General features: G+C 34.4%; 2 protein-coding genes and 2 pseudogenes across 7 annotated transcripts; 3 read left to right on the top strand and 1 right to left on the bottom strand.

Moving 5' to 3' along the window:
- The first annotated feature begins 952 nt into the window (after nucleotides 1–952).
- LOC143589848 (aspartic proteinase 39-like) lies at nucleotides 953–4,455 on the top strand (annotated as a pseudogene). Its single transcript, XR_013145360.1, has 8 exons — nucleotides 953–1,221; nucleotides 2,006–2,135; nucleotides 2,577–2,825; nucleotides 3,504–3,726; nucleotides 3,901–3,985; nucleotides 4,068–4,141; nucleotides 4,258–4,347; nucleotides 4,428–4,455. The product of XR_013145360.1 is annotated as an aspartic proteinase 39-like (transcript).
- LOC143589858 (aspartic proteinase 36-like) lies at nucleotides 3,861–5,035 on the top strand. 2 transcript variants are annotated; one of them, XM_077070500.1, is made up of 4 exons: nucleotides 3,861–3,985; nucleotides 4,068–4,494; nucleotides 4,607–4,678; nucleotides 4,799–5,035. In XM_077070500.1, the coding sequence occupies exons 2-4, from the start codon at nucleotides 4,467–4,469 to the stop codon at nucleotides 4,948–4,950; spliced, it is 252 nt and encodes an 83-aa protein (XP_076926615.1). In that variant the 5' UTR covers nucleotides 3,861–3,985; nucleotides 4,068–4,466; the 3' UTR covers nucleotides 4,951–5,035. The 2 variants fall into 2 exon arrangements, with proteins under 2 accessions (XP_076926615.1, XP_076926614.1); XM_077070499.1 differs by having other exon boundaries at nucleotides 3,861–4,494.
- A 759-nt stretch (nucleotides 5,036–5,794) lies between these two features.
- Nucleotides 5,795–12,339, bottom strand: LOC143589852 (chromatin assembly factor 1 subunit FAS1-like; annotated as a pseudogene). Its single transcript, XR_013145361.1, has 12 exons — nucleotides 11,687–12,339; nucleotides 10,594–10,693; nucleotides 10,369–10,516; nucleotides 10,158–10,281; nucleotides 9,694–10,052; nucleotides 9,191–9,485; nucleotides 9,027–9,108; nucleotides 8,293–8,433; nucleotides 7,297–7,723; nucleotides 6,720–6,856; nucleotides 6,549–6,594; nucleotides 5,795–6,054 (listed from the first exon to the last, which is right to left on the bottom strand). The product of XR_013145361.1 is annotated as a chromatin assembly factor 1 subunit FAS1-like (transcript).
- A 6,964-nt stretch (nucleotides 12,340–19,303) lies between these two features.
- LOC143589850 (splicing factor U2AF-associated protein 2-like) lies at nucleotides 19,304–26,107 on the top strand. Of its 3 annotated transcripts, none has more exons than XM_077070490.1 (14): nucleotides 19,304–19,409; nucleotides 20,626–20,745; nucleotides 21,280–21,393; nucleotides 21,499–21,698; nucleotides 22,063–22,287; nucleotides 23,180–23,272; nucleotides 24,000–24,038; nucleotides 24,166–24,255; nucleotides 24,383–24,485; nucleotides 24,736–24,816; nucleotides 24,938–25,014; nucleotides 25,105–25,185; nucleotides 25,299–25,390; nucleotides 25,781–26,107. In XM_077070490.1, exons 2-14 carry the CDS (start codon nucleotides 20,667–20,669, stop codon nucleotides 25,902–25,904), a joined length of 1,398 nt encoding a protein of 465 aa, XP_076926605.1. In that variant the 5' UTR covers nucleotides 19,304–19,409; nucleotides 20,626–20,666; the 3' UTR covers nucleotides 25,905–26,107. The 3 variants fall into 3 exon arrangements, with proteins under 3 accessions (XP_076926605.1, XP_076926607.1, XP_076926606.1); XM_077070492.1 differs by having other exon boundaries at nucleotides 19,329–19,409; nucleotides 20,646–20,745; XM_077070491.1 differs by lacking the exon at nucleotides 19,304–19,409 and adding an exon at nucleotides 19,711–19,728.
- Nucleotides 26,108–26,176: the final 69 nt, after the last annotated feature.

Here is a 26,176-nt window from a genome sequence, read left to right as displayed (position 1 = left end):
GGATGAATAGTTTGTCTTTTCAATAGACGGTATCGCGTACCCGAAACCAACCCAAAAAACTTGTGACTGAACATGAACTAACCCGAACTTTAAAACTCGAACCCGAGAAAATTATGATTACGGCATAACTCCTATTCTTTAATATTTTTTATAAAACGTTTTTGACAAATTTAAGATATGTTACATAAAATTATTTATTTAACATGTGTAATACGTGGGCTTCCAAACTAAGGGAAATATTAAAATGGAAATGGAGACAAAAATAATAAGTGTGAGAAAGATTTGTTGCCAAAAAAATATAAATAGATAACGAAAAACAATTACAAAAAAAACTAAAATGTTTCCCCGTCATTCCGGTTCCAAAAAACGACGAAAAGACACAATGACGAAAATAAACAAACAACACAACGATAAATGAAAAATGTCACAACAGATCACAAAATATAACACAATGTTGAGTAATTTAACACAATATCAAGAAAAAAAAGACACAATCAAGTTACAAAAATAAACAAAAAAACGTAATAATAAGTAAAAAGACACAACGTTTTTTTTTCCTTAGCACTGTGTCTTTTTATTTCTTTCTTTTTTTTAGAACGAGGAAGACGGTGGTATGCATCGTAGTGTAATTGTAATTACACTACACTATAGTTACACTAATTAATTCTCATAATTAGCACGTTAATTTAATTTGTATGTTAACTTTCTCCGTTATATATATATATCAATTACTTATCTTGTTGCATGGTATGCATGCTAAACATAGTAAACATGTTGGAAAGCAAGCGGTGATGATGACATAAGAAATGTGAATTAACACTTATCTCTTTTGCTCTATTTATGGCTTTAGTTGGTCACATTACAGTTGTGTATCAATATTATCTTTGCTATAAATTCAGCCATAGTTTCATACTACTACATGCAAAATTAAACAATCATTTCAACTTATTGTGATCTGTGAAAGAATCGTAATCGGTTTTCGAAATGGAGGGGCGTAATCTCGGTCTTGTTCTTGTGATTTGTGTGTTTGTTTCCGCGGTTGTTGTTGTTGTTGAAGTTGGTACTTTTGTGGATGCAAATGTAGTGTTCAAGGTGCATCACAAGTTTCGTGTCGAAAAATAGGTCGTGGACTGCTTACATGAATCATGATACACATCGTCGCCGAATTCTCGCTGGTGTTGATCTTCGTATTGGTGGGGATACTAGTCCCTCGTCCATTGCGTAAACTCTCTCTCTCTCTTTCACACACACATAAAATAAAAATTAATTTAACCGGGACCCACTTACACACATCGCGCCTGATATCTAATCTCACACTATTTCATAGGCTGTCCGGATAGACATCAGATGGCGGGTTTTGACAAAAAAAAAAAACAAATTTAAGTTTTACCGGCGTCCGGATACACATCAGATGGTGGTTTGAGGAAAAAAAACAAGTTTAAGTTTTACCATTGTCCGGATACACATCAGATGGTGGTTTGAGAAAAAAAAACAAGTTTAAGTTTTATCGTTGTCCGGATATACATCAGATGACGGTTTTGACAAAAAAGAAAAAAAAAACAAATTTAAGTTTTACCCCTGTCCGGATATACATCAGATGGAGGTTTTGACAAAAAAAACAAATTTAAGTTTTACCGCCATTCTAACCAACAATTTTTGCTAGTTTAGCCTCCTATAGTCAGAAATGTCTTTCAGATATTGTTCAAACGACCATTCTGACCAATAATTTTCAAAGTTTAACTTTTCTTTTCTCAAGAAAGTCGTGTGAGTGTTTTGTGGTTGGTCGTTTGATGATGTGAAATCAAAAGAGGATGGTGTAGCTAAATCATGACTTTTGCAATGTTTTATATAATTATAATTATAAATAAAAAAGGACTAAAAGTAGAAAGTTGACAATTGAATATTTGTTATTGTATTAAATGCTTGTCTACGTGTTTCAACTGTTTTTTAACTATGATTTTTTGTCTAAAATTTTGGTTATATTATTTTTTCAATCTTATACCAGATTATACTACACAAAGATCCAACTAGGGAATCCTCCCAGGGATTATCATGTGCAAATCGATACCGGGAGCGATATCTTGTGGGTGAATTGTGCAGGATGTGTCAACTGTCCCAAAACAAGTGATCTTGGAGTAAGTTTCCTTGTAATATTTCCATGTTGTGAACAAGTTAGACTACTAGTGAGTTACTCGAGATCAGCTCACAAAAACATTCAAATTAAGCCTAAAAGAGTAAAAGTTAGCTTGTTTAGTAAACGAGACCGAGCTCGAGCTCGAGCTGGCTCACAAGCTTAAGCTAGCTTGTTGTTTATTTAACTTTTATTTAATATATATTTATTGAATAACTAATGTTATTTATAATATTATGATAAAAATAACTAATGATATATGTTTTTGGTACATATAAAATTATAATTGTATAAATCTCTAAAAATAGTTACAAATAGATAAAAATAATTAAAAAGTATATAATTAATTAATAAATAGTAAGCAACCTGAGCTCAAGCTCGAACCTAGTCAAGCTTGCTTGTTTACAGTTTATGTATACTAGATTTATTTGCTTCCCTTTTTCAGGTCCCACTCACGCTGTACGACCCACAACAGTCGTCAAGTTCAAGACCCGTTAAGTGTGTGGAAGATTTTTGCACAAAGACACTTGATCACTCCAATAATATGTGTGTTTATGGGATGCGGTGTACATATCGTGTGCGGTACGGTGATGGAAGCACAACAACCGGTTATTTTGTTTAGCGATATTGTGCAACTTAACAAAATATCCGGGAATCTTAAGACCTCGAATATGATAGGGAGCATTAGGTTCGGGTGAGTTAATACTTACATTAATAGTGTACAGTTCTTATTTTTAAATTTATTGCATGTAACTGTATTTTTTATTTTATATTTTTTCGTTGGAAAAAAAATCCTTAAAGTTTGAAAATAAACAAATAAGGGTATGAATTTTTGTACACGATACAAACCTAATACGAAATTTGCAGGTTTAGGTTTGGTATAAGCGGGTTCAGATAGAACCTGCGAAACTATTTAGCTAAACGGGGTGTGACTGGGTTGAAATGGGCGGGCTGACGTGTTGCGCATTTAAATTTTATTTACTTTTTAAAAACATATTTTATGTACGGTTGGGTATCTTATGCCAAAGTTTAAAACTAAAATAGAAATCGACGTGACATTTTATAATTACAATGTCATTTTATTATAAAAATTTGTACTTTTGCTTTAAAATGTAAATTAATTATTAACATGTGAAAATAAATGTTAATTAAATAAAAAACTTTCGGGTCAAACAGGTCTTATTCGGGTGAAAGTTGAAGATTACTTTGACCATGTTAACTGTTTTTAAAATGTAGTATGTTAAAGCAAGTTGTGCTTTCATGGTTGAAGATTGCCATATATAAAAAGAAATTAAGTAACTTAATAATCTATAAAAATGTCATTTTTCATATTTAAATATGTGTAAGTTCATAATCTTGTAATCTAAAATAGGTGTGGAGCGAGACAATCGGGGGGTTTAAGTGATAGGAAACAAGCCCTTGATGGGATTTAGGTTTCGGGCAATCTAAACTCATCGATGATATCGCAACTCGCGTCATCTAAAAAGGTGAAAAAAGATGTTTTCACATTGTTTATCGGGTTCTAAAGGCGGGATCTTTGCCATTGGAGAAGTTGTGCACCCGAAAGTAAATTCAACACCAATGTTGCGTAATATGTAAGCTTTCTATTTTTTAAATATTAAAGAATGTACTTTTTATTATCTTTATATTGCTATAATAAATATTGATTACATTTTAATCTACATTGTAGGGCACAATTACAATATAGAAATTAAAGCAATTCAAGTGGGCCATGAGTTTGTAAATCTTCCATTATATATGTTCAACAGCGTAGAGAAACGAGGAACAATAATTGATAGCGGTACAACTTTGGCTTATTTTCCTGAACCAGTTTACAGTCATTTAATGGAAAAGGTAACTAAAATATTAACTTTTTTTGGACGTTATAAATTTATTAATATTTAATTTTTTTCTCGTTGTTGACTATTTGACCTAGATTATGGCTGCACAACCGAATGCGGGCATTCACATAGTCGATCGCAAGTTCAAGTGTTACACGCGCGTCGAGAAGTAAGGTTTTTTTAGTTCCGATTATTTAATTTTAAGTTTTTAATAATATAGTCGATATTTTAAAGCTTTCTTGATATTAATCATTTTTAACATAGAATTTGTATTTGATATTGCAGCTTGGATGAGAGTTTCCCGACTATCACGTTTCACTTTGCGAATGCTGTTAAGTTGAGAGTTTATCCGCATCAGTATATCTTCAAACTCGGGTATATGATCGTGTTTTTTAAAATAAACAAACTATATTTTAATTTTTGTAGTTAACATTTGCGTTGCATTGTATTTTCAGCATAACTATTGGTGCATTGGTTTTTTGAGCCTGCATCCGATGGAAGGAAACGCGATCTTGTTGGGAGGTTAGACGGAAATATCCATGAAATTATGATAAATTGTTTAAATGCTTAACTAATAATATTTATAAAATTTGTGGGTTTTTTTATTATTTTTATATATGTGTTTTGTATGCAGATATTGTAATGACAGATAAGTTAGTTACATATAACATGGAAGATCAAAGCATCGGATGGACCGACTATAATTGTAAGTGCACCATCTCTTCTATTAGCACGGGTCAACAAGTCAAACCCGATTAGAATGGGTTGACCTGCCAAAATATTATTGCATTAACTTATTATCTGGCATTTTGTTGTTTTATTTCAGGCTCGTCGAGTATTAAAGTGAGAGATGAAGAGACGGGTATGGTGTACGAGGTTGGCGCTCATGATATTACATGGGCGGGTTCAAGTCGTGCAAATGTGCCGGTTTTTGTGTTGCTGATGTTTATAATAGCTACTAAAATAGTAATACATTAGTAAGCGGTGGCAAAAGTTTATTTTTTTTTTCTGTTCATAGTAATGTGTAAAGAAATGTATATTGGTTTTTTATGTAAAGGAATTTTTTTGAAGATCAAACTTTTATTTTGTTTTGGTTTTAATAATAATAATAATAATGGGGTTCTAAAATGAATAAAATAATAATTCAACTGAAAAGACCAAAAATACCCATAATTTAACGTTAAAAACTGACCGAATTAGTGATTTGGATGAAATTGGCAACAAAAGGTTTCATATGCAAAAAACATACATTTTGGACGAAACTCGCATGACTGACAAAATCTCAGGGACAAAAATAACACTTTACTCTTAAACAAATGTTAAAATATAACACTAAAATTATAACCAATATCAAGTTTTTCTATTTTTTCGTTTTTGGTTCTCAACATGTAATTTAGTGGTGAGCAAAAATCAAAACCATATCCAAAAGCCAAATCATTAACCAAAATTAACTATAACTGAACAAAATCGACAATTATGGTTTAAGTGAATCTAATTAACTAACCATCCAGTTATTGTAACGGATAATGTGTCTTTGTCAACCGACTTCAACCGAATCCGAATCCTGTATGTTTATGTTTTTCTAAATTTTATACCTCCATTTATAGCTTCGAATTTTAAATTTATGACACAAGTGTCTATAACACAGTTTGTAACACCGTAACCAAAACTCGATTATGGTTGTTGTTAAGCCTCATAACCAAACCAACTTTGCGCCCCTATACTAATTTCAAATCAATGCACAAGATGACATCAAAAGTATAAATATGCCCACAAATACAGAATGCACATAAACCATGAAACCATTGTTTTTACATGACCAAAAAAATCATGGTTATATGAAGGTGTCCAATTTGTAATAATCATTATTATAATCCACCAACAGAAACCAAAACACAACATACATGAAGAATCTAACTACTGTTTATTGTATGTGTTCATCTGTCTGCATTTCAACAGCTGCTGAACCTTTTTCCATCGGTTGTGGAGAGACTTGGTTAGGGTTCGTTGTTTTACCAGTAGGCGGCAGACACCGTTTTGAGAAGAACGCGGCTATAGATTTCGTCCGTCTTATTGTTTTCTCTGTATTGAAATAAAAGAATACAGAACATATGAATGATGAAAGTAAATAAATTGTTTTAAAGAAATAGTTGAGAGTCTAGGAGTGTGCATGAAAACAAAGTTTTTTAGAAACTGATTTTTCTGTTTGGTTTCAGTTTTGCTATCAACTAAAAGCCGAAAAAACAAATTAAGTAATTTGTAAGAAATTAATAAACTGTGTAGCCCAAAGATTTTAGTTCCAAGTGTGTAATAATCAATTAATCATTAACGAAAGAAATTTAGGTCCAACGTTAAGTCCCAAATGCATCAACTCAGGTCACGTTTTACTAAAAAATAAAAAAATAAAAAAAAACGGCTTTAAAAAACTAGTTTAAGCCCGAAGCCAACTTATGCACACGCATATGAAAGTCATTAAAAAAAGTATCGTTTATTGCATAAAATTATAATTTAACATATAAAATCAAATCTTGATTCGTTTAGCGGATATAAAAAAGCAAAGTTGCTTGAATTAGTACCTGGAGATGTAGATAAGCCTAATTTTTCTAGTATATCTTTTTTGACCTGCAAAATAAGCCATAATGTAGAGTTTAGACAATCTTTCAAATCCCAAGCTTTTGCTAATAATATTACATGACAGAAAGTGAATCAAAAGGCTAAACAAAATAAAAGTATAAGCAATTACAAACCTGCCATCGGTTGTCTGCAAAAACGGATATCTCACGAACTTTACTTGCCAACTGAGATTTTGAGATATTTGGAAACTTTACGCGCAAAGTGTTTACCACTTTGTTAATCCCGTGTGGGCAAAACTGAATGATAGAAACTGAAATATTATATGCATCAAACAATGAACTTAAACCCCTTTTTGATAAGTCAAATGCATAAATTTAAATATAAGCTAGAAAAGAAAAAGACCAACGTTTATTTTAATTCATACACCTTACTAATAGTTTTATTGAAAATTAGATTATTAGTGTAAATAAAAACAATTTTTTTAAAGATTGATAAAATCAGCTAACTTTTAGATGGGGTGATTTTGGCATAAATATTAATCTTTGGTCTTTAAAGATTTGTTATATTTATCATAATTATGTTAACTTTTTATGCAATTTTCCAATTATAACAGTATTCAAAACAAACTATTCTAAGAAATGTAACCAGTCAGTCAAAACATATCTGAATCAACCCAACCCAACCCAAAAAAATACCCATTTTGACCCACTCGGTTTGCCTCCTTTAGACTAATATACAATTTCCATGCACTTACAATTTCTGGTAAATCTGCATCTGAGATGGCGGTGGCAGTCCCACTTGCAGCTGGAACAGCATTGCTTTTGCTACTTGAAGGGCAGTCTTCTTGTACCTCTTCCTGAGCATCAACACCAGACAATATCTCGATAGACGGGCCCACAGGAAAAACACAAAAACTCAGAGCTTGCAAGCACATTCGCTCGCTTTCTGAGCGGTCTTGAGTCAATGCCAAGTTTGTGCTTGACTTCGATTTTTCATGCATTAAATTTGAAATTACTAATGGCTTGTTTTTCTTAATAGCATGTTCTGTCAAAATGTTGAGGTGCTTTAACTGTTTGAATAGTATAGTAAACTCCTCGGTTTCGCTTTGGACATGGTTATGAGAACTTTTGCCATCCACAGTTATTTCAGTGTGGTCCATTCTGTCAACCTCAACTCCCTGCAGTAAAAATGGTTAAAACATATGAAAAAATCATCATCATCGTACTCAGTATATCCCACCAATAGCAAAGCTATGGTAGGGTCTGAGGAGGGTAAGATGTAGGCAGCCTTACCTCTACCCCATTGGGATAGAGAGGCTGCTTCCGGTGAGACCCCCGGCTCGATAGTAGTTTTGCATCAAGCCTTGGACATAAGGCACATAGCACTCAATCATCGGGACACCAACTGATCGGTGCATGTACCCTTATCTTTCAGCTATCAACGCCACTACATGATGCCTGATTAACCGTCCGTCACTTTTAACGTTATTTTCACGAGATTAGTAAAATAACGTCAAAATTAGTGCAATTTCACTTTTGCCCACCCGAGGGTTCACACATATATACATCATATCTGCGCACCGCAAGCAGGGCTAAAACATATGAAAAAATATATATGATTTAATTTTGTTACCATACATCAAATAATCACTACTTGATGTGAATAACCAAAATAACTTACATTTATTCTTGTAAAAAAATAGCATAAAAATAATTTTAATAAAAAACTGAAGAGACTAAAAATTACCTCATTTTCGGAAAGATATCCATCAGGTACAAAAAACCCATCTTCACTTTCATCTTCATCCTCGGCTTTTGATAAATTATCCTCCATAGTTTCATCATCTTCTTCCTTTTCACAATCAGATAAACTTTCCCCGGGTTCTTCCTATATCATAGTAGAAAAGTTAGAATGATATAGTATGATAAACATCATCGTTATACAAGAACTATACTAACCGTTACAACAATGGCACAAAGCATAAAATAAAAAGACTCAGGAGATTGTATTCATCAAATATCACTTCAGATTACTTTCAACTGAGTCAACAATAGAAAATAAACTGTTGACTTGACACATTTGATGAGATAAAACATAACCCAAAATTGTAAACTTTTATTTGAATAAATATAAACAAAACTAAAAATTGTAATGGATGTTCATGTATTAATCTGCATATACGCAAAACTAAATGTGGCACAAAACGAGTTATTACCAAGTTTGTTTCCCATCTGTAGACACAAGTTTTCTTGATGTTAACAGTAAAAAATTTGAACATGGTAAACCTATATTATTGTAATTATGCAATTATCTTGGTGCTTAAGCCAGTACTGAAACTATAACTTTAAAATTTTCAACATACTAATTACCAATTTTACAATGAACTTAGTAAATAACACAATTACTAATTATAACATGTACATATTTAGTGCATTAATTCATTGAAAAAGTACTGAATAATCTTAATAATGAATAAATACCTCTTCCCATTCTTCATCACTGTCAATCTCATAATCCAGTTCCGGGTCCTTGACAAAAGGGCAACGAGCTCTAACAACATTGCTGAAAAATTACAAAAACACAAGCAAATCCAATCAGCAACTATAATTATGTTTCCCTAGTAACAAAAGACTCTACGACATACCTTTTATTGGGCCAGTAACCATAAAATGCAGGTCTGTGACTCTTATCAAACTGTAGCAACTGCTTACGGCGTCTCAGTTTCTTGCGACCAGAAACCGAACCATCTGGGCTTGCATTACCTTTTGATTCGTTTTCAATCCAACCGTCATCAAATTTCTCTACAACCGGGTCATCTTCACCCTTATTGGGTAGCTTAAGCTCCTTGACCAAAACTGTTTTTTGGGGTCCGCCTGGTTCCCCAGACCCGTTTTCTGCTACTAGAGTGACTAAATTGATGCCAAGAATCCAAGTGTACTCTAAATATTTAAAAAATATTACATCAATACCAATTATAACACTGTAAAAAAATTTAATAGACGTGTTATCATGTTAACATTTTTTTGCCTGTTTATTTATTTTACATATAAATATAGAAATCTACAGGATTAATACCATAAACAAAACAACATGTTTTCTCATTTAAAGGTCAAAAGTGCCACACTTAAGAACAGAAAAGGAACTTACTTCCATAATTCCTTTGCATCAAACTCTTCTTTTGATGTTAGAGCATTGTCCATTGACTGAATTACTGAAACAAGAACATTTTCTTTTGGGGCAGAGGGAATGGAGGTAGCAGATTCTTTAATTGTCGACTGCTCAACCTGCGTAGGTGAGCTGCTTTTGCTTTTTATAAGGAATCGTTCCAAGATTGATGCTTGTTTCTTCAAAGCAAGTTGCTTTTTTTGTTCAGCTTCTTCTTTTTCAAGATGCCTTTGTTCTTTCTCTGCTTCTTCCTGTTGCTTTTTTAACTGTTTTTTTATTTCATTTTCACGCCGTTTTTCTTCTTTTTCTGCTTCATCTTGCAACCGTTTCTGCTCTTTTTCCTGCAATTAAATTCCCAATCAAAAACAATAAATATGCAAGTGTAACCAAAATCTTGAACCGCATGACACGGATGAGAACATGTAAAAAGCCATAATTTAACTTACATTTTGCAACTTTTCCTTCAAAAGTTCCCGCTCCATTCTAATTTTCTCTTTCTCAGCTTCACATTTATTTTTCTCTAATTGTTTCACTGCTAGTTTTTCTTCTCGCTTCACATCTTTTTCAGCACTATAATCATGAATAAAAGTAAACAATTATAAATTAGTATAACATAATAAACAATATAAACATTAAAGCAAAAAATAAAATACTTACACATCAGCACCATTTTTCTTTTCCATGTTTTCAACCAATGAACGAATTTCTGCTTCATTTAATACTTTACTAAGCCTTTCGGATGCTTTCATTATCTTTTGCCCGCCATTTGAAGTGTTATCTGGCTTCATCAACTCAGTTATAACAGCTGAAATGAACAACCAATGTCATTAGATAAGCATTACATCAAATTAAAATTTTAGTAGAAAACAATTAAATACTAACCGGAAACAGCAGTTATCCTCTCATGAATCTTCTTTCGACAGATCCTTCGAATTTTAAGTGCACCACGAGATGATTTTGGAAGCAGTTTGAGATCTCTTGTCTACAGAGCCAACAGCAGTTAACAAAGTTAGAAAGACACTAAAAATACATGACACAATAATGAAAAAAGCATCAAGCCATCAACAAAATAAAATTACAATAAAGATGCAAAAACCTAAATAGATAAAATCGCATGCCAAAAATATATAGTAACAGACTGATACCACATGTGTGCAGTCAATGTATGAGTGTCATTGCAATATTCACAGAATCCAAACCATAAAAACCAAAAACATAATGCATATAGAATCATAAACTGTAAAACCAATTTGACAATTTTCACTTACTTCGTATAGTCCAGGCGTGTTTAGGAATAAATACTAAAACTGCTTATGTGATAATTAAGTTTTTAAAAAAGTAGTATGAAATAATCAAATTCAAAGCTCACACTGCTTTTGAGTCAAATCATTCTAAGGCCATGTGTAATGAAGGGGCTACAAAATGGGGCGATTTGTGCCATGTGACACCAAGTCAGCAAAAGGTGGGTTTTTCTTTTAAAAGTGTAATGGTTTTGTAGCCCAATATGCATACATGCATATACATACCACACACATAACATTAAAATATTGTGTTTTCTTAACCCTTCTGGCGGTGCGCTCTCTACTTATCGCTCAAAATTGAGCAAATTATCGCTCCAATACGCATTGCCTAAAAATGAGCAAACATGTATCTGTACCAATTAAGTACCGGTATTCCCAAATTCTAGCTTTCAGTACCAAACCAAGATTTTGCAATATTGGTACCGGTACCGAGATTTTAAGAAACCGGGATCAGGAACCGAGCTCATCCTAATTCATTTCACTCACTAATAATCAAATAAATAGCTCGTATAAGCAATTCACGGCATCCCTTTATAAATCCCCAAAACCTAAAGTCCTAAACATATAAAATTAGCACCAAATAACACAAAAAAAGATTGCAAATCACTTAATTCAATTCACTAATTCGGTAAATGCAAACTATTAAAAACACAAACTTTATTTTCAATTTATACCTCCCAACACGGCAAGCACCAGATTCATCCTCCAACACATCCGCATTCGGATCCCGAACCCCATAACACACTCTCTGCCCAATCAATATCACACTACTCTTCACCGCCACCAAACTCACCGATCCATCACTCGCCTTCACCGCGTCGTAAACCGACTCCACAAGCTTCGATAACGATAACCTACTCTCCTCCATCAAACACGCAATCACCGCATTACTCATCGAACCGACCGTAACCGAAGAAGCCACATTAATCAATTGCCTTACATTAGCTACATCAAACTGTTGATTATAATACTTAATTAAACTATCAATCTCATTACGTAAAACACTAATTCGCTCCACTCGTTGTTCTAAGCTCATCGTTGGCTCGCTTTCGCTTCGCCGATTTCTTAACGGCATCGATAACCATCGCGTCTGCCATCAAACTAAGCTTCAATTGTACAAATTTGCAGATTAATCGTGGCGAATTGAACGGTACACGGAGTTATGTGTGTTCTAGGGTTTGGGTGAAATGAGATACAGAAGGTTAATAGTGTGTGTGTTTATTGGGAAGCTAAAATTAGGGTATTGGATTGATATTCCCGCGTAGATGAAATGTTAATGGCGGGTGTTGTGCCGCTTAATTTTTTGAGATTTCGAAACTTGTTTTTGCCGCCCGTGTATTTGAAATATTATTTAGTGTAAAATATTGTACTGAACCGTACAAGTATCACTACCAAAAACTCAAAATTTGGTATCGATTCGGTGATAATCTGGTACCCGGACCGGTAGCAATCGGTATCGATACTGAAAACGTTCATCCTTACTACAACTCAATACATTAATTTTTCGGATTAATTATATAATATTTTTTATGTTTTTATCTTTATCTTTTCTTTATCCTTTAACCACAATCACTTTAAAAAAAATATTAAAAAATTATATGATGTAAACAATGTAACCCTAGATTTAAATTTTAATACGGACTAAAACATTTTCACTTTTCTCTACTCGTATAACTATATCATATAATTTACAAATCTCTCTCGTAAAAATATAGGAAACGGGCTGATAATTTTAATGAATAACTTAAATGCTCAGTCAATTCCTTATTCATATTCATATAATTAGACTACATTTTCTTTCTTCTTTAGTTAAATAATAACTTTTTATATCATTAGTCACTTAAAAAAATATAAAAAACTTATACGTCGTGAACAGTGTAATAATAAATTTAATTTTTAATAAAACATTTTGTCTTTCTTTAACTCAAAACAACTTATAATCATACCATATAATTTGTAATCCTCACTCGTATAAAGCAAGTGTTAAAGCTTAAAGCAAGTGTCCTGAGATTGATGATGCAGTGACTAACACAAAGTCCCTTAAGCACTTAAGAGTTTAGGTTCGAGTTTCTCGACCAACAAATAAATTTGTTTTAGAAAAAAAAAGGTCAATGTGAGTTGGGTGTAATCAAGCCCAAACCCAGACTTCATATACCGAGCATTACTATGTTTGCAAACATAAAAATGTTTGTTATATACTCTTCTACGCTATTAACTCACATATATATGTTTTGTTACATCTAAACCAGCGTCAAGTTTTAACTAACAATCACTGTCCATTCTCAATTATGTGATCCAAGTTTTTGTAATTCCTTAAATGTCCAATCATTTTAAAAGTCAGGCCCCTCTCGTAAGGCTACGTGTAGTGGGCTGCAATATTGGGCGGAATGGGGCGCGAACACCGCCCCCGTGGGAGACAAAAGGGGCGAAAAGGGGCTCGGTGAGGAGAATTTGTCATCCGTTCAAGCTTTGGTTTTATTATTATTATAATGATACGTGTGTGTGATATATATACATACATATATATATATATGTTTAAGTTCAAGAGGCTACAACACCATTACACTCCTAAAACAAAAACTCATTATTTGCCACATGGCGTAATTCGTCTCATTTTGTAGCTCATCTACTACACATAGTCTATATAAGTGAGATGATTTTTTCTTATAGTCGTTTAAAATGTAACACATGCAATAATTTCATAGTTTGACTCGTAATTTTACAACACAATCGGCCTAGTATGATAGCCTTTACCTTTACTATTTTTTTTCTGTGTCATCTCCTATCATCGTCGTTGTCTTCTTCTTTATCTATAAGGCTATGTGTGACGGGGGATAAGTGACATGTGACGTATAGTCAGCAAATGAGTATTTTTTGTTTTAGATGTGTAATGGTGGTGTAGGGGCGATTTTCACACGTGGAGGGCTACCGATGATCACATTATTATTTTATTATTATTTCCGTTCATCACCAAGTGACAAATATTTGTCGCCCCTTTTATCGCCGGTGTTTGGGGGGTGTTGTTGCCTGAATATCGCCTAAATTGACCATTTTGTAGGCTCAGTACATATAGACTAAGACCGCCTTATCTTTTATAAGGTTGTTGGGTGTGCCTGGGTTGGGTGACATGGCGTGGCAATGTCGACCTGAGCGTTTTGGGGTGGACGGCATCTGACGAATCGAAAACGTGACGACATGTGCTGTTGGAGGGTGAGGTGTGGCCAACCATTAATCCCAGACATTAATTTAAAAAAAAACATTAATTTTTAAATCTATTTTATAAAAATATATATAACTCAAACTTCCCATTCTTCTATCCATCTCTTTACAAAAAAAACATTTTACAAAAGTATTGACTCCTACTATTCGATACCTGACATTTATTACACCGACACCAACACTTCTTTTTTATTTGGAACCAAGGGATGATGTGTTGTTTGCTACAGTTTGAGAGGCTGCTCAACTATTAGTCGACCAATGTGAAAGCTCACAACCACGTCCTAGACGACATCCACTTGAACGGGATCGTCAAGTTACTCATGAACATGACAAGACTAGTGTTATATTTTTATTTACATTTTATTTTATTGTGTTGTTTAATTTTATTAAAAAAGTAGTTAAAAATGTTAACTTGAAAGGGGATTTAAAACCACATCCGGGCTCACAACCACGTACAAGACTAATGTTATAATTTTATTTTATCGTGTTTATAATTCTGTAAAGAAATAAAATAAAAATGTTTATCTTAACTTGAAAGGGAATTCAAAACCACAACATGACTTTATAGTGAAGTGACTTAAAGCCTCGCAACATATGTGACGCTGATAATTGGCTTTAAAGCCCCTTTCACAACAAACATTTAATAAAAATCAATATAAATAAAAAACCGTCAGGTCAGACTGGAAATCCCATCTTGTTTGTTGCCGGTTCCGCCGAGCCAATTCATTACTGACAAGTGGTTGCTACCTATTTGATTAGAACAATGTCCGATAAGTATGTTTAGGAGAGGAGACAGCGGAAAATGTATGGACATTTGATGAACTTATTGGTTCTGAATGTATTTGTATGTCTTTGACTATAAAAAGGTAAGAGGAAATGCTATTGGGCACGTTATGCACAATTTAACACCCCCCCCCCCCTCTTTTTAATTTCACTTGATCAAAATATTTTAAAAGGTTAGACCATGTGTAATCATAAAGTTTCACATCCAGTGGTTATGCGCCACGTGGCGCCCAGTCAGAGTTATGGTTTTGTACAAAAACAGGCTGTAGTCATAACTCTCCACATCCAGGGGTTATGCGCCACGTGGCGCCCAGTCACTTTTACAGTTTTTGTTTGTTTTTTTTATTTTTTAATAAGAATAATCAAATAACAATAATATTTTATTAAATAAATATTACAAGAAAATAAAAAAAAAACTATTCGTCGTTGTTGTCGTCGTCGTCTTTGCCCTCTTCGTCGTCTTCGCCCTCTTCGTCGTCGTCCTCGTCGTCGTTTTCATCGTATTCGCCATCGTCGTCGTTGTCTTCATCATCGTCTTCATTGTTGCCCTCGTTTTGATCATCGTTTTCACCAGGCAGAGGCCGATACATCCAAAGATGTTGGACCAAATCCTCCTTTAGTGCGTTATGTATCTCTCTTGACCGCACGGAATCCGAGTTTTCAAGTCGTTGCTCCATACTTGCCGGAGTCCGTGGTGGATCCGGGTCCGGTATGAAAGTTGGACATATTGCTCTTCCCTCGTCCTCGATGATCATGTTATGCATTATGATACACGCATACATAGCACATCTCATTCTTTCTAAAGACCACAAACGACAAGGATTTTTAACATAATGCCATCGTTGTTGAAGAACACCAAAACACCTCTCGATATCCTTTCTCGCAGACTCTTGCACTTTTTTAAAATACTGTCTTTTTTCATCAATCGGGTCTCTGAATGTTTTAACAATTATCGCGAACTCTGGATATATTCCATCACCCAGATAGCACCCATGATCGTAGAAGTTATCGTTAGCCCAAAACGAAGCGACGGGAACGGACCCAGATATGTAACTCTCCATCACAGGAGACTGCTCTAAGACGGTTATGTCATTGTTGGAACCGAGAACACCAAAGAATGCCGACCAAATCCAAAGGTCGTATGAAGCGATCGCTTGAAGGCTGACCGTTGGTCCCTTTTGGTCACCTCGTGTGAATTGATCTCGCCATGCAGTTGGACAATTAGCCCATTCCCAAGGCATGCAATCTACACTTCCTATCATGCCGGGGAAACCATGCACCCTTGTATGTGCCTCGTAAAGACGTTGTAGATCGTTAACGTTGGGCTCTCTCAGATAATGTGGTCCATATAGTTTAAATATTCCTATATTTTACAAAATTTTTATAAAATAAATGATCACAGTAAACAAGTGATAAACTATTTAAAAAAAAACAAAACGTACCGTAACAAAAATACTCCAAGGTGTCCCGGGTTGTTTTTTCGGCCATCTTTAAATAATCGTCGTTGATGTCGGTCGTGTTTCCGTAGTCGAGCAGGTGCACGGCTGACGTAGCCTTCTGAATAGCCGTGAATCCTAGCGTCCCTAGAGCGTCAGGCTTTTGCTTAAAGTAATCAAACTCACGCTCCAAATAATTGGTGATGCGCATAAATAAATTTTTAGACATCCGAAAACGACGCCTAAAGGTCTTCGGGTTCTTGTATCTCGGCGTGTCGGAGAAGTAATCTGCCATCAACCGGTTGTTGGCTTCGGCACGATCTCGTTCGATATATGCTCTTGTTGAAACGGGGGGTGGAGAGCTAATCGCACCCGTAACGGAACTCATATACTGTGTCGCGAGCATAATCGCACTCGTAACCGCCTGTTCCTCCTCCACGTCCTCGGCTTGTTGGTCGGGCCCGAAAAACTGTTTATATATAGATGGAGGATCCATATATAGTGAATTTTGTTTAAAGGAATTATAGAGTTGTAGAGTTAAAAGAAAAGTTTTATAAATTTGATGAGTTTTGATTGGGAATTAGTTGGTTTAATATATAAAGAAATATTTTTTTTATTCTCAACGATTATATATATAACGGTAATATTTTTTTGATTTGTGTGCCATTTGCGCGTTTTGTATACAACGCACCAAAAAAACAACATCACATAACGCAGGGGGGGCGGTGTACCCCCGCGTTTTCAACCCATAACGCAAACATAATGTTTGCAGTACACATGGTCTTATTAAGCTTAACTGCCTAAGGTTTATGTGAAAAAAAATGTTTAATGGACTCTCGGTGGGTTAGTGGGCCGTTTTTGGGCCAGTTAGGCTAAACAGGTGTACTGTTACTTTAAAGTTTAGAAAATTATAAAAAAATATTTAAATCATATGCCTTTGATAAAATCGATTACATGATAAGGGTAAAGTTAAAATATAAAAAGAGACAAAAATGAGAAGTGTGAGAAAGATTTGCGACTATTTAAAAAACCCCTTAAAAAAATATAATTGAATTTATATATAAAAAATGAAAAAACTAAAATGTTTTCGCCATCATTCCCATTAAAAATAAATACAAAAAAATCGACGAAAAGACACAATGCCGAGATCACAGACACAATGACGAAAATGAAATAAAACACAATTATAACTAAAAAAGACACAATAAATCGCAATGTTTAACACAATGACGAACAAAATCTAGCACAATGTTGAGTATTATAACACAATATAAAGAAAAAAAGACACGATGTCAAGGAAAAAAGACACAATCAATGACGAAAATAAACACAAAACACAATGATAAACAAAAAGACACAACGACTTTTTTACTTATCATTGTTTTTTATGAGAACGAGAAACACGGTGGAAACATTTTTGTGTTTTTTACTTTTTTCATTTTTTTATTAAATTTCGAGTTATGAATTTTTTTTATTTTAGTTTTTTTAGAGGTTTTTTGTGTGGATATAAATTCTTATCATCATTCTTATTTTTGTTCCCCTTTGTAGAATAACTTGACCCGATATGATAATGGTTTAAAATGCAATAAAATGCCGACTTGATCATGAACATAAGAGTCTCCATATAATAAGTTTATAAGAACATATAAGTTTTCTGAACATATGCTGATCATATCAGTATCATTTAATAACTATTGTGTCATAAATCGGTTTTAAGTCAAATGATCAAATTAAGCATATATAAGAGCCGACAATATATAAGTTTAATAATATGAGAAAAAAAAATTATTATGATCCTATAAGCATGAACGTCCTCCGTTATAGTCCTATTGGTATCACATAACACACACAGGTTGTGTGAAGTGGGGTGAACATGTGTCAAAGTCGATTATTCTAACACACGTATCTTTTGAGTAATCTAAGGTAATCATGCCTTTAACATATAAACATGTATGGTTCGGGTTGTAGCATAATGGTAGCATATAACACCTAGACAAGTTGTATAAACATAGTTTGGACTTGGTTTCGGGTTTGTGGTTACCCTGCGTGTTTGGATAGCCCTTGAATGGATTTTATTACTTCTTAAAGATGTGTTAACGTACTGGTTTGTGTATAAGGCCACACGTGGTGGGGTGACAAAACAAAGCAAAAGGGGGCGTTTTTTTGGCGAACACCGCCCCCTCTCCCCCCGGTGACAAAGGGGCGAAGGGGGGGGGGGGGTTGGGGTGCGACGACTATTTGTCGCCTGGTTTGTGTTTATTATTATTATTATTATTATTATATGTGAGACACACACACGCGCGCGCACACAAACACACACATATATATATATTCAGGGCTACAACACCATTACACCCCTAAAACAAAACCCAACATTTGCTGACTGGGCGTCACATGACGCAAGTCGTCCCATTTTGTAGCCCCTTCACAACACATAGCCTAAGGGACGCTCCTAAGTCTGGACACGATTTCCAAACCCAATAACATGTTCGAACTGTTCATTCACCACTTGTGGTCTAGTGGTAGGAAGCTTGAGTTTTTCAATGGAGACCCAAGTTCGACCCTCCACTTGAGCTAGGTCTTGTGAGGTTATCAGTTAGAACCTCGAGCCCACCCCGGGTTTTCGTCTCATTGTGTGTTACGCCATAGAGTTCTGCTCTTATAGCGACACAGCGACTGTCAAGTCGCAACCGACGATATGATTTCCTAAGGAAACGCTCATGCCAAACTTTAAAGCCAACGTGGACCTGATTAAGACAATATAATCTAATTAGAAATCACCCAGCTGAGTAGGTTGTACAAAAGATAAAATAAAATGTTTGCAAACAACCCCTAAACAACTTTAAGAAGGTTCTTTTTTTTTTTTTACATTTGTATGGTATGCAAGTATGCAACATAACTGAATCGGAGTGAGGCGAAGATTCGAGGTCTTATTATTATTACAGTTTCCACTAACAAGGTATGGTTCAAATTTCCGGCGTCAAACCCTAATTTCATCAAATTACTTTCATTTCACTTTATTATTATTAATCGTACCACATCCATAAGCATTCAATCTATATATATTTCACAATCGAACGAATAACCGATTAACAGATTAGCCTCAGCAATCTCATTAGGTTTAGTTTATGTATGCACTCGAGCTTCGTGTTTCTGTTAATTTGTATATATTTGTGTGTATAAGTTTGTAATTGTGTGTATGAGCAGTTTGAAGTGTGTTAGGTTAATTTGACGAGTGTAACAGATTAACTAAGGCAGTTTCATTAGGTTTTATTTATGTACGCAATTGAGCTTCGTTTTTATGTGAATTTGTGTCATAGGGATGTAAACGAGCCGAGCTCAAGCTTGACTAGGCTCGAATTCGGCTCATTTTGACTTACTAATGCTTGAGCTCGGCTCGTTTCGAGCTCGTTTTCTAAAGCGAAAGCTCGAGCTCCGCTTGTGAGACGTTTTGCCAAGCACAGACTCTGTTCATCTGCTATTTATAAATATATACGATTTTAATTACTTCTATATATTTTGATACAAACTTTATATGATAAAAAGCCTCTTAAACGAGCCTAATCTCGGCTTGAGCTTGTGTAGTACCTTAAACGAGCCAGAGCTTGAGCCCGAGCTTGTTTTGAGCTATTTTTCTAAAGTTTGAGCTTGGTTCGTTAGACGTTTTGTAAAGCTTGGACTTGGCTCCGGCTCTGGCTCTTCTTGTTTGTTATTTATTAATAATTGATATATGTTTTTAATTACTTTTATATATTTTGATAAAAACCTTAGACGAGTTACGGGCCTAGCTTGGCTTGAGCTCGGTTGTGCAATGTGAAATTAATACATAGAAGTGAAAAATAAGGTGAAGGTTTAAAAAACACATAGGCTTGTCACTTGTGTAGGCTTGACAAGCCTAAATGAGCTTCTATACAAGGCTCTAGCTCGGGCTCAATAACTAATGAACTTTATTTGAGGCTCGGGCTCGGCTCGAGCTTGAAAAAGCTCAATTCGTTTTGAGCGTTTTATTGCTTTGATCTCGACTAGCTCGGGCTCAATAACTAACAAACTTTATTTGAAAAAGCTCAGTTCGCTTTGAGCGTTTTATTGATCTGATCTCGACTAGCTCGTGAGCCACTTGGCTCGTTTGCTGCCTTATTTTTGTGTATAACATGTGTACTTTTGTGTTTGAACAGTTAGAAGTGTGTTACGTCAGGTGTTTAAGGAGACGTTTGGTATGGGGACTGAAGTGGGATGGTTCATATTATCTGAAGATCAGCAGCATATAGGTCCATATACTGCTTCTGAGTTGAGAGGTGAGTGCTTATTTCAGGCAGTTAATAATGCTGATGATTCATGTTTGTGTTCTTAATATCACATTTTTTGCGGATATTTAGCGGAATTGAGCACACCTGCTTTATCAGATTATTCTATGCTATAAACTTATAATTGATAAAACCTTTTATGCTCAATATTGTCAAATATGTTATAAATTATATATGATGGATTTTGTAACTTTGTTCTTGATACTAAAAGTCCAAAGAGATCCATACTAGTGCTCTTTTAGCTTGTGTTTACTGAGTTTCAAACCTGAGAATAGAGATGCAATTTCTGCACTAGTTTATCTGAAATTTGGTCAAACAAATGGATAAATGCCAGATTCCTTATTATTATTGTTAATAGTTTTTAAATTAGTTCCTCCCTATCTTGAATTTTGGCTATACCAGTATTCTAGTAGGCATGATAATCAAGTTTCTGGGGTGACAATTTCAAATAATGTCATTTTCAGATGCTCATAGAAGATATTCAATCATCTAATCAAGATTATTATTCTTTTTTTCAATCCACAGAGCATTTTTCTAGTGGATACATTACAGAGAGCACACTTGTATGGGCTGAAGGAAGGAGTGAATGGCAGCCAGTGTCATCTGTACCAGGGCTGATTACTGACACCTCTGAACAGGGTACAACATTTATAGTTCTATTTTTTTACCTTATTTGCATGCATTAATAAGCATTATGATTAATCTCATGTTGGTGTTTGTTGATGTTGTTTGTGTTATCTGCAGTTCCTTCATCGACTGTCATTGATGAGGAGTTTGAAAGGTGGCAAAACGAGGTGAAAAGTGCAGAGGCGGAGGTTATAAACAATGAGGTTGCTGCTGCTGATGAGAGGCCTTCATCTCCGCCAGATGGCGAGGAGGAGTTCACTGATGATGATGGGACTGTGTATAAGTGGGACAAGACACTTAGAGCTTGGGTTCCTCAGGTTAGTTGACTAAACCAACTTTTTTGCTTTACATTACGTGTGACATTTTTTGAGTCATTTGTATACAGTTTAGTCATCATGTTTGATTTCTAATAGGCTTAATAGGTTAGGGATAAAGTTTTAACAAAAAGGGATATAAAAGGGTCACATAATGTTTGTGATCTAGAAGTAATGCTTTTTGCTACTTCTTTATCATAGTTACCAAACATTTGGGCTTCAATATTTTCTTCTGTCTTAGTTAACTCATGATTGAATAAGTATTTTAGCTTTTGTGCAGGTGCTTAGTTTATTAATTGATTTTATATATCAATTTTGAGACCATTGTTTAACTTCTATTTTATCCACTGTGTATGACTTATGATAGGAGACAGTTGCTGGAAGCGAACCTTTTGATGTTGAGATCATGACATTTCAGCAAGAAGAAGAACTTTTCCCTACAATTGGAGCTAATGATGCCCTTGTTAAAGACAACAACACTAATACGGAATCAAATGTTGACGCCCCTGTAAAAAAAGATTCAGATAATGCAAATGAAGCAGTTAAAGCAAATGGGAAGAGGAAGTTGCCTGAGAAATCTGCTGAGAAAAAGGTCTTTTTTCATGCATTCTTATTACTAATTGGCAGATGTGGCTTAATAAGCGTGTTGGGTGGGTTAAAGAATTGGCCAAAATGGATCTAGGTCAAACTTATAAAATGTGTCAAAAGTCAAAACAACGGGTTGTTCGGTCGACTTACGAAACTGTTCTAAACTTCCACTAGAAAAAGTAATCAAAGTTTTATAATGAAGCGTTTTTGATACATCTGAATATACTTCGGATGACTTTCAACGTGTTTGACCCTTTTCTTTTATATTCTTTTTCTTAATTCACGGGACCCGTCTGAGATCAAACATAACCCATATTGATCCATCTATAAGTAATGGCCTTGTTTCACTACCAGTTTAACGACATTTTGTTTTCAGTAGTTTGTCCGTGTACAAATTGTCATCACATGTGCTATATTTGTTTTCAATTTCTCATGCATTACATCTTACTGGTAGAGGTGGAAAAATGAGTTTGTCAGTTGGTTAATGGGTCAGAATGGATTTAAGCGGCCGACCCCCAAACACTGCTTTATCTGTTTGTTTTGTATTCTTATATATAAGTTAGTGTGCTAAGCTTATTACAAAAATAGTTAAATCTTTTGAATAAAGCGATTTAGGATGTATTTATACATTTTAATACACTTTAGATACTTCCAAGTTTTAACCCGACCATTGCTTGCCAAATTCTTTAGCATAACTCATTTGATCCGCTAAAGATAAAATATAACTCAAATTGACCCATTTATAGGTAAATGGGTCAAGCTTCCTCCACTAGTTGAAAATGATTGATAGCATGTGGGCCTGCCTCTTATAATATATCTATCGCGATGCTTCACCATTGCACCTGATTAGTTTTCTTGTTTTTCATTTAAATAGGCTTCTTTGTTGGTTATTTCAGGAACCAAATCCACCTCCTGACAGCTGGTTTGAGTTAAAAGTCAATACACATGTATATGTTACCGGGCTGCCAGATGATGTCACCTTTGATGAGGTAATAGACATAAATGAATTCATTCAGTTCTTTCATATCTTAATTGAAGCATGGAGAGACAGTCAGCTATCACATGCTCCCTTTTGATTTAATAGTCTATCTATACTTATAAGAGTGTGCGCTTTTATCAGAATATTAGAACCGGCTGATTGCCATTTTAACATTTTTTGTAACTATAAGTTAATAACTGTCTTATTGGGTGTATGCTACATTAACTTGGTGTACACTATACATCACAGTTCACACCAACATTATATAATTCACATATTTATCAAAAACAAATAACTAAAAGGTAAAAATTTATTTATGAAAAAGAATCTCATTTCTATCTTCAAAATAACTTACCTTATATATGTGTTTTAAGTTTTTTATTATCTATTTAGCCTTGTTATTAATACGCTGATTAAATAATTAAGTAGATGTACGTTTTAAATTAGTTTATTTGTTTATAATGCTATAACATATATAATTGAGACAAAGGTAACATCAATTATCTAGTGTTAAAAAATTGATGCTAAAATTTGGTGCATATATTGGTGTTGATTTAACGTACACGAAAAATATGCTCTTTTAACAACAAAACGGTGTAAATTTTCTAGGGGCTACCTATCCTTTAATATTATGAGTGTATGTGGTGATAGAGTTCTCAAATTTGACATGATATGCGTGAACAATGTTTTCTAAAATTCTTTTTCTTCAATGATAACCTTATGGTAATACATTTCAGGTTGTGGAGGTATTTTCCAAGTGTGGGATCATTAAAGAGGTTCGTAACTCTTTACTATTGTAGTTTTGTGATCTCCATTTGCGTCTTTGGGTCTAGTTTACATTTGTAATTTCCATTTGTTAATTTTACATTTTCATATATAAAGATACCTATTCTGGAAATATAGGATCCTGAAACAAAGAAACCTCGTGTGAAGATCTATGTTGACAAAGAAACCGGCAGGAAAAAGGGCGATGCACTTGTTACATACATGAAGGTACTCTTTTTGTCCTTAGAACCATAATTTCTTATTTTTTTATATGCTAATCTTAGTATGTCACATTAATATGTGCACCATTGATGCCGAACAAACATAAACCTTTTCTTATTTTATTTTGACCCAGGAACCTTCGGTTGCTTTGGCTATGCAAATTCTTGATGGGTCTCCTTTACGGCCCGGTGACAACGTTAACATGTCAGTTACACCGGCTAAATTTGAGCAGAAAGGTACGAACATAATTGAGTGGTTTTTTTTTAGGGTGGGGGGGGGGGGTTGTAACAGTTCATAACGGGCTGGGTTGACCTAAATTTCTAAAATCATATTATTTCAGTAATACTCTAATATCTTGATAAATGTTTTCTGACATTCTAGGTGATGTGTTGACCTTATTTTCATTTAGGCTATTTCTTTCGGATAAGAATCTAATTTCCTAGACAAAGATGCGTATTTTTTGATAACTTAACGTGTTTCTTTCAGGCGAAAAATTTGTTGCAAAGCAAGTGGACAAAAGAAAAAAGAAGAAGCTTGAGAAAGTTGAACACAAAATGCTTGGCTGGGGTATTTTACTAAAATACAATGTTTATTTGCTGATCTATTTTATCATCATAAATTCATAATCTAAGTTTCAGTGAACAAAATACTTCCAACAGGTGACCTTTTTTTGTTTTTTATAATTTAGGTGGCCGTGATGATTCGAAGTTATTGATTCCAGCTACTGTTGTTCTCAGACATATGTTCTCTCCAGCAGAAATGAGGGTAACGTTTAGTAATAGTCTTCGCTTTTTTTTTAATATTAGTTTTTTTTTACATTTTTAACATGCAATTATTGATATGCAATTATGGTAGGCTGATGATAATCTGAAAGGTGAATTAGCAGCAGATGTTCAAGAGGAATGTGCAAAGCTTGGTGCGGTTGAATCAGTGAGGGTATAATTTCTTTTTCTCTCTTATTTGGTTACAATTATCAACAATACTTGGACTGTAGTTAGCTAATAAGTATCATGTATATATATTTCATATATTGGTATGTTACTCTGTAGGTCTGTGAGAACCATCCTCAAGGGGTTGTTTTGGTAAGATTCAAGGACAGACAAGATGCACGCAAGTGCATAGAGTTGATGAACGGAAGATGGTAATTTTTTTTCAGTTCTATATATGTTAAATGACCAAAGTACCCTCGTGTTCTTCCCTTTGAATTTTCTTTCGGTTTTATTTACTTTTAAATCAAAATTTATTATACGTGCACGCGCCAAGAACATATAAACTTTGACTCAAGCTCATAACTACTGTTAAAGAAACAGTAAATTTTGCATATCTATTATAGTTTAACAAAAATTATAATACTGTTAACCTTTTGTCACACTGTTATTTATAAAAAACTAACTTTGTACCAAAAATTCCCCTTTTATTTTTAAATCATTTTTGAGCCGGCTCGACCCGTTTGAGTCATTTATTTTTTCTTTTCTTTTCTTGAAAATATTAAATATGCAAACTTATAATCAACTATTTAACTATTGTTTAGGTTTGGAGGTAGGCAAATTCATGCTAGTGAGGATGATGGATCTGTGAACCATGCTACAGTCCGCGATCTGGAATACGATGCTGAACAGCTGGAGAAATTCGGAGCTGAGCTCGAGGCAGAATGACTTCACGATTACTCGCTTCGAATCATCAATGCACAAAGATCATCCTACACAACTTTCTTTTTAAGTTCCGGGAGCTTTGTTATTTAGTTTAACTTGTTCTATTTGTTTTAGTATTGTCGCACGTGTTTTAGATACTCTTGTGATAGCACTATAACTCGACAGGTGTATCGGAGGTTTTTTAGAGTGAGTGCTGATTTTGATCATATTAATTTAGTGTATCCGAACTCGTCACCATTTGTGAATGGTAGTGTAAACTGTGGAGGCCACAAGAT

Source organism: Bidens hawaiensis, unplaced genomic scaffold (genome assembly GCF_021521415.1).
Source record: "Bidens hawaiensis isolate Kalapana, Puna unplaced genomic scaffold, B.hawaiensis_p1.1 tig00037936_1, whole genome shotgun sequence".
NCBI classification, from domain to species: Eukaryota; Viridiplantae; Streptophyta; class Magnoliopsida; order Asterales; family Asteraceae; genus Bidens; species Bidens hawaiensis.
Note: the sequence above shows the minus strand (reverse complement) of the source record. Positions and strands in the feature narration are given on the sequence as shown.

Coding starts and splice junctions, on each gene's coding strand:
- LOC143589850 (XM_077070490.1), top strand. CDS start 20,667: ATGGGGACTGAAGTGGGATGGTTCATATTATCTGAAGATCAGCAGCAT. Junction 20,746..21,279: donor TACTGCTTCTGAGTTGAGAG/GTGAGTGCTTAT, acceptor TTCAATCCACAG/AGCATTTTTCTAGTGGATAC. Junction 23,273..23,999: donor ATGATGTCACCTTTGATGAG/GTAATAGACATA, acceptor AATACATTTCAG/GTTGTGGAGGTATTTTCCAA.
- LOC143589858 (XM_077070500.1), top strand. CDS start 4,467: ATGGAAGGAAACGCGATCTTGTTGGGAG. Junction 4,495..4,606: donor AAACGCGATCTTGTTGGGAG/GTTAGACGGAAA, acceptor TTTTGTATGCAG/ATATTGTAATGACAGATAAG. Junction 4,679..4,798: donor CGGATGGACCGACTATAATT/GTAAGTGCACCA, acceptor GTTTTATTTCAG/GCTCGTCGAGTATTAAAGTG.